Source organism: Limulus polyphemus, unplaced genomic scaffold (assembly GCF_000517525.1).
Source record: "Limulus polyphemus unplaced genomic scaffold, Limulus_polyphemus-2.1.2 Scaffold3844, whole genome shotgun sequence".
NCBI lineage: Eukaryota > Metazoa > Arthropoda > Merostomata > Xiphosura > Limulidae > Limulus > Limulus polyphemus.
The window spans coordinates 97,611-105,838 of record NW_013669454.1 but is presented as its reverse complement, the minus strand read 5'-3'; the positions used below and the strand labels follow the sequence as shown (position 1 = coordinate 105,838).

Here is an 8,228-nt window from a genome sequence, read left to right as displayed (position 1 = left end):
GAAACTCTTCTCCACACTGGTGTCATACAAAGTACTTTCCATCAGACCTGCACAGGTTGGATTTTGATTCGTCTGAGAAGGTCACTTTACTCCACATTACTTCAATTCAGTCAACATGTTCTTTGCCCAAGTAGAGCCTCACCTTGTTGGTGAGGAGGGGCTTCTTTCTTGGCTGTCTTGCTGGGAGACCGGCTGAATACTGGCTAGACCAGACTGTGCACATGACAGCAATGACCCCTGATGCTTTCTGCCATGCTCTTTTGATATCTGTAGACAATGAATGATCATTCTTCAGGAACACAACTGTCAGCTGCTGTGGAAGCTTTCTTCCTATCCCTTCTCTTCTGCTGAACCACAAAGCCAGTCTCTAGATCTCTACACCTAGTGGCTCACAGTAAACTGGTTAGTTCTCTCAACATGGGCTTGGTCAAACTAACCAACCACATGACCACTTTGTACTTGGTATAGTTTCAATACTAATAACTTTTAATATAGTGTGTGTATCTTCACAAAATTCAGCAGACTTTCAGTAAATGTTACAAGTTTTTTTTATATATATAAAAAATCAGATTTTTCCTAAAAAATTGGTCCTTGATCATATTGAGTCTTTTTTTTTCACTTGTCCAAGTGCAATGATTTTCATGATAAGACTAAATATACTTTTCTTCACCTCAAAAATCTCAAATTTCATTTGCATAATCTCTAAGACCTCCTAAATACATTTCAAATGTTTGTTTTCAGTAAAACTTTATATTTTACCTGCTATTTTCTCTACCCTAACTCTAAACAAGGTGGTCAGTTTAACCGACCTCATTCCCACTTAAAAAAAAAAAGTCTAAATTAATCTGTTTTTTTTTGTCTTTATAGAATGACTTCAAATTTTTTTCTGAAACTACATTTGTTTATCCTAAGTAGCTTTAAACTCATAACAGTATACATCTGTTTGTACTTATATTTTATTGCCCTTTGAACTGTGTAACTACTATTCACACCATTATAAGTTGTAAGGATATTGGAAAATATGTGGCTCAAGTTACACTATTGATTTACAATACCCACAAACTATTCTGAGCTGCTCACACACATGCCTCCATGAAATATTATTATTAATATTCATTTTACTTAATCTAAAAAAAACTTTCTATTTTTACATTTTAGTTACTTTTATAACAATAAATAAAGAAAACACATGAAAAACAAGAAATAAAGTACTTACCTGGGGCCTTCTTTTTTTGCTGTCAACTGTCGATGACACTTAACCCTAATTTTTTATACTAATGGTAGTAGAGCACTAAATAATTTTCATTTAATTAAATAATGCACCAAAGAAAATAGAATAATAACATGCAAAAAGCAGACAATTTCCCATAACTATCACAGTTTTTCTAACTATGTGACAAGAACCGTTACAAATTCATCCGAGCTTGTCAAGGTGTTTCCATGGAAAATGAAGCTTGAACTAGTTGTGAAATGTAGTTCTCTGTACAGAAAATAATATAACGTGTCGTTTGATAGAGTAAAACTTTGGTTTCTATTGGTTATAATTATAATAGTATTAAACATATGATAGAACTATTGACAAATCCTGAAAGAAAGGATGTGACAAGTGGGTTTGGCGAGAGGGGGGTTTGATTTTCTATGTGATGGCTCTGTAACCAAACACGATTGAAGGTTATGAAAATTATACTTTGGCTGAGCAGTGACAACATTATAATGAATAATTTACTTTAAATTTCATACTTCTTGGAGGGGTGGTCAATCAATTAGAGAAGAAAGGATACCCAGAGAGCAAATGTCACATTTCTCACACAAGGGGAAATTCAGGATTTTTCTTTAATATTGCCTTATACACTTAAACCTTGTATATTATTAAAATATGTATAACTAGCTACGTTTTATGCTTTATTTATTGGTATACCATGAAAATAAAGTAGTTTAAGTTAATATTTCCTAAATTGAAAATGTATTTCCAATAATACTTACCTTTTCCCATACTTTTAGCTATTACTCAACTTCCAGAATTTCTTCCTTTGCTCATCTAAGCATTGGTCTGATTTTTCTCACTTGCTCCAAACATTTATACCCCATTCAATTGCCCTTGGCAATATTTATCCCTGGATACACTCCATCTATGTCAATGCTCCCTCTATCCTGGTACTGTATACAAGCATCTCATTCAGATAATGTTATCATTTTTTTTAAACTGACTCAATCTCCAACACCAGCTCTTAGTGGGGAGGAAGGGCAGGAGAGTGAGAGATGAGGTAAGTATTAATGGAAATACATTTTCAATTTAGGAAAATTTTATCTTCCAAAACATATTTACCTCCACTGACACTTACAGCTAGAATCCCACATTGATAAGGTAGAGGGGTGGTGAAGGCATTATCTATAAAGAAAGCATCTGCATAGATCATGGGTGTGCCAATAAAAGATTGGCACCCTATTGGGGGAAATTTCACTATATCCAGAACGGGTATGCTCAACACCCTGAACTTTCTTCCTGTATCATGGGTGGAATTGTACATGAATGATCATAACTATAGGCCAGCCCAAACCCGATAGCTGAGGTTCCACTACTCGGGATGGGAATTAAGGGGTCTTGGTCCCTATATCCAAAGTGGGTGGCTAGGGCAATTGGACCACAATGTGATATATATATATATATATAGATGTGAATGGATCCCAACCAGTAGGCATAGAGTGATGCATTCTGAGCCACCAGAATCATGACAAAAAAAGTAAGCAACACAGAAGGGACAAACTTTCTCCTCCATCTAAAGAAGGCCGAAAGGCAACACCCTAGACTTGGAATGATGGAATAGTGTATTCCTTACTCAACCAAAGGAACAGAGCTCATCTAGTCTGGAATTATGAACATCATCCTCACTCCCCAACCGAGTGGGCAAGGTACATTCCACTTGCCCCCGAAATTATGGAGAGGACATAGAAAACTGTGCTTAGCTAATGACCCAGGATGGGACCACTCAACTTTCAGAATTATGAGGAGATATTGGACCCTCTTCCATGAGCAACATACTGAATCTATATTGATCAAAAAGAAGGGCCACATGGACCTGAACCGGTATTACAAGTAGACTCCTGTGTAAGACGGTGCCCATCCAGCCGACATCCAGGGACCCGGGTAGGAGAGCTCCCAACTTTGCCCTCTTCTCCAAGAGTGGAGGAATTCACTCTAACACTCTGGATGAAAAGCCCCTATCCACCACCCCAGTGACTAGAAACCAGGTATGGTAAGGACTCCCTAGCTCCACTAGTATAATCTGAGGGGTAATGCGCATTGGGGAGCCCTGAGGAACAGTGCTCTGGATCAGTGCAATAGGTGATCCAAGTTCCCCAAATTTTTAAAAGCAAACCAACCTTGACTTATTCAATCCAAAGATCAACAGGGATGGGCAGGTTCATCTTATGCTTTACTCATGATAGTGCATGAGTGGCGATCCATCATAGAACAGTAATACCACCTGGTCAGCTCCTAGGTGGTCTGATGGAACACTTCACTTCTACAGAGCCTGTTGCAATCTGTACAAAGTACATTCAATTAGTGGTTGCTAGTGCAGAATTCATTTGATAAAAGCACACTTGTCTGTGCAACACTTGTTGCAAAGTGGGATCCTGTGAAAATAAGGCAATGGACCCCAAAAGTTAGAAATAAAAATACTCACCCCTCTGGATAGTTTAGCAGAAATGGTGAAGATAGCTATGGGGGTAGGCAAAAATCCTCAGATAAAGATACTGCTAGATCATGCACATAAAGTGAAATAAGGGTATTAGGGGAGATTCACATACCAGTCCGCACCATGACCTCCAGTGGGCAATTCAACTGGGCCACTAAGGACATAGAAAAGTGACAAATCTGATGAGATGTGACTTGGATAAGCTTCCTCGCCTTCAAAGACAGCCCAGAATAAAAATTGTTGTCTAATAACTCTAAATACATTAATGCAGGCCACAAAACCTTCAAGACTCTCACTGACAATGACCACGATTGAAATCTGATTGGACACAGAAAATAGAAATGGTAAACTGATAACAGTGTGTTGGGTAAGAAGAACTGGTCTGAGGACAAAGAGAGAATGAGAAAGTGATCTGTGGACAAACAAGGCTAATCACTATGAAGTGATGTCCGTAGGTCAAAATAAACCTGCATGTAAATGGGATACATGGCATATAAGAGTCAGGTCACAAACAGGTGTGGAGACAGAACACGAATTAACCATTATGTACATAGTAGGTAACTAAAATGGTCATTAGGGACCAAGGACCCAAAGCGACTTGAGGAATCTGGAGAGTATGGGGGACTCAAAAACAGATGTAGTCACAATAATTGAACGGTAGTAGATAAGGCCACCTTAAACAAAGCAATGTGGAAGATTCAAAATCCTCCGTCGAAGATCCTGGTCAAATAACGAATCATGGTTGACACTTCTGACCAAAATTGGTTCAACCTCTTCCCAACACACCACTGCCAAGCTACGTGTCATTTCTGTTGATATATATATTCCTTTTGGACTAAGCAAAAATCCAACCTACCAGTGGACCTTGGATATAGATAGAATCTATTCCGAGTACCAATGTACCAAGGGGCAGATGTTGCGGGTCGGGACCCATGAATAGAGGTGGAACAACTATGACTTCCTGCAGGAACCAATGTAATTCGAGGCTCCAGCAACAACAACAACAGGAAGGAATGTAGAAGCCAAAAATTGAACCAACATGCATGCTAACAATGGATTCAGCTTGTCATCAATGAAGTTGGTGATCCTGATGGTCTTCTAATAAAGTGAAGTGAAAGAAAAACAAAATGTTGAATTTTAGAGTTGCAAGTCCATAGACTTACTCTGTCCCATCAGGGGACACTGAACTACTCAGGGTGAGCTACAAAGTCTACCTTAAAACCCTGAAATTTGAGGAGCAGATGTACTATTTTAGAGTTGGGAAATATTTCCACCTGGTGATGGAAGGCTAAATCATGAAGTTGTGACATTTTTTGGATAAAGCCAAACTGAGAAGTAAACCTTCCAGCATGAACCACAAGATCTGTGTATGAAGGAAAATACTAAAAATTTGCTCCCAGACCTTTCAGCCATCATGTAATGTGTACACTCAAAAGCAACCTAGGAAAAGCCTAATACATCACACATATGAAGAAAAAAAAAACAGATCAAAAGCAGCTTATCCCAATATGGCCTCCTTTTCGTTTTTCATAGGTCATTTAAAGAATGTTGATTACCTTTGATTGGAACAGCATTTTGTGAGCTAAAGTTGCTTCATTAGAGCATAGCAACTCTGGGCCATCTGCTGCACCCACCTTAGGGAATGGAATCCTAGGCTCCAGCAATGCAAGTCCTTAAACTTACCACTGTTCCACAGTAGGACTGAAAATCCAACAGACAAATAGAAGGAAGAAAAGAGCAAATCTAAAGTCTCTTCAAAATGTCAAGGATTGCTCTCAAACGCAGATCCAAATATATGTCTCCATCTCACTACAAATAAGATCACTGGTAGGCACACCTGAGAGTGACCCTCCCCTCCCCCAATTGTTGTGCGACACTAGATATCACAGGTGGGATAGGTGAGACACAATTTGCCTCCATGACAGAAAAAATAATCCAGGAATTCATACCATAAATCAGCTTGCCAATCAGAAGAAAAACATTATTTTTAATTATTATAATTTTTATGAAAATTAACTAGATGAAAATAACGTTCAAAGTATCTCCGAAAGATCGTTATGCAGGGAAACCCATTAGTGATACCTTGTCGTGAAAAAGTGATAACATTATCTGATGAGGTGCTTATATACAGTACCAGGATAGAGGGAATATTGACATAGGTGGAGAATATCATGAGATAAATATCTCTAAGGCCAATTGAGTGAGGTATAAAAGACTGGAGCAAGTGAAAAAAAAATCAGAACAATCATTAAGATGGGAAAAGAAAGAAACCCTGGAGGTCGAGTAATAGTTATGTGTCAGCAGAGGTAAGTGTTTTGGAATTAAATTATGAATGTAACTCACTAAAAACCTTGTCACACATGCAGTAAAAGCTGCCTATGGTGAGATGATTAAAATAAATTTTTCTAGCAATCTGTCTTGTGGAAATTCCCTCTTTGCTCAAAGAAATAATGACAGCTTTTTTTCATGGAGTTAACTTGCAACCTTTGGCCATGGTAGCATTACATGCACGTTGTACCAGAGAAGTTTCTAATTCGACTCTTACAGCCAAAAAACAGCTGATGCAATACATAGAAAGACTAGTAAGCTGCTGATGTAATAATCTGACAGTACTACATCATCCATAAAACACATTTTCACCTCCACAAATTAGGGCTAGCTGCTGATGTAATAATCTGACAGTACCATCCATAAAACACATTTTCACCTCCACGAATTAGGGCTAGCTGCTGATGTAATAATCTGACAGTACCATCCATAAAACACATTTTCACCTACAAATTAGGGCTAGCTGCTGATGTAATAATCTGACAGTACCATCCACAAAACACATTTTCACCTCCACGAATTAGGGCTTCAAAATAGACAATTGAAAAGAAAATGGTGAAAAAACTGGATGGTGCATTAAACTTTTCCACCACTGTAGACACTGCTGTAATGAATCCTCAATGAATTATCTAGAACACTTCAATAGCTTCTTAAATGTAGGCTTAAATCAAGAGTAGTTTGTTCATAACTATAATAATCTTAACTGAGTTATGAGTCAAAACTTGAAGAATCCTGAATTAATTTAAAACTCAGAGGAAAAAAGAAGAAAATTATTGCAAGAGATAAAGCATAATTAAAAATTTCTTTCCTGCCATGCAAAATACACTGAACCTTAAGTTGTACAATAATTAAAGTAATATGTTGTGAAAAAGAAACACATTAAAAAAACTGATGTTTCTTCCCCACCTTATTCGTATAACAGAGAGATTTGTGTATTTAAGTTAAAGTATTAAATAATTTATAGCAACTAAATAAACTTAAAAGTACTATAGAAATACAGAGAAAACTTATTATGTAAATATGCCGATTTACAACATCCAAGTAACACTACACTTCCTAGGTGTAAACTGTAATATAATTAGAAAGAATACAATAAACAAATAAAAATAACATACCTTGCATGATCCCTGTTCTCCCTTGAAAATTTCACAATATTGATTTTAAAAGGCATTGTACAGGTGCCCAGCACATTGACGATTCTAAAGTTGGTGAATCGGATCCTGAAACCTAGCTTTTGTAATATTCTAGCCGTTTTCCTAGCAGCTTTCTTGGCTGCATCTTCACTGGAAAACAAACAATTCATTAGTGCTGGACTAGAAACACACCAAAACTTTGGACTCAGGACTAGTAAATTATGAATACCTGAAATAAAATGAAAATAATTTACTAGTAATGGAACAACTACAAAGCAGCATGTAAAAAGATTTTATCAACTTTAGTCCCTGGATTAGTAAGTTATGAATACCAACAGCACAATGAAAATAATTTAGTAACAATGGAATACCAAGTATTCAAGCACAATGAAAATAATTCAGTAACAATGGAATACCAAGTATTCAAGCACAATGAAAATAATTCAGTAACAATGGAATACCAAGTATTCAAGCACAATGAAAATAATTCAGTAACAATGGAACACCAAGTATTCAAGCACAATGAAAATAATTCAGTAACAATGGAACACCAAGTATTCAAGCACAATGAAATTAATTCAGTAACAATGGAATACCAAGTATTCAAGCACAATGAAATTAATTCAGTAACAATGGAACACCAAGTATTCAAGCACAATGAAATTAATTCAGTAACAATGGAATACCAAGTATTCAAGCACAGTGAAAATAATTCAGTAACAATGGAACACCAAGTATTCAAGCACAGTGAAAATAATTCAGTAACAATGGAACAAGTATTCAAGCACAGTGAAAATAATTCAGTAACAATGGAACAAGTATTCAAGCACAGTGAAAATAATTCAGTAACAATGGAACAAGTATTGAAGCACAATGAAATTAATTCAGTAACAATGGAATACCAAGTATTGAAGCACAATGAAAATAATTCAGTAACAATGGAACACCAATTATTCAAGCACAATGAAAATAATTCAGCAACATTGGAACACCAAGTATTCAAGCACAATGAAAATAATTCAGCAACATTGGAACACCAAGTATTCAAGCACAATGAAAATAATTCAGC

General features: G+C 36.6%; 1 protein-coding gene across 1 annotated transcript in view; it reads right to left on the bottom strand.

The window, feature by feature from the left end:
- The window catches only part of LOC106470145 (TATA box-binding protein-like protein 1), a gene marked incomplete at its 3' end in the record, with an annotated part of 21,056 nt that overhangs the window by 2,747 nt on the left and 10,081 nt on the right, over nucleotides 1–8,228 (bottom strand). The window contains exon 3 of the mRNA XM_013930675.2: nucleotides 7,142–7,309. Within this exon, the coding sequence (XP_013786129.1) occupies nucleotides 7,142–7,309 (168 nt within the window). The remainder of the gene's footprint in view (nucleotides 1–7,141; nucleotides 7,310–8,228) is intronic.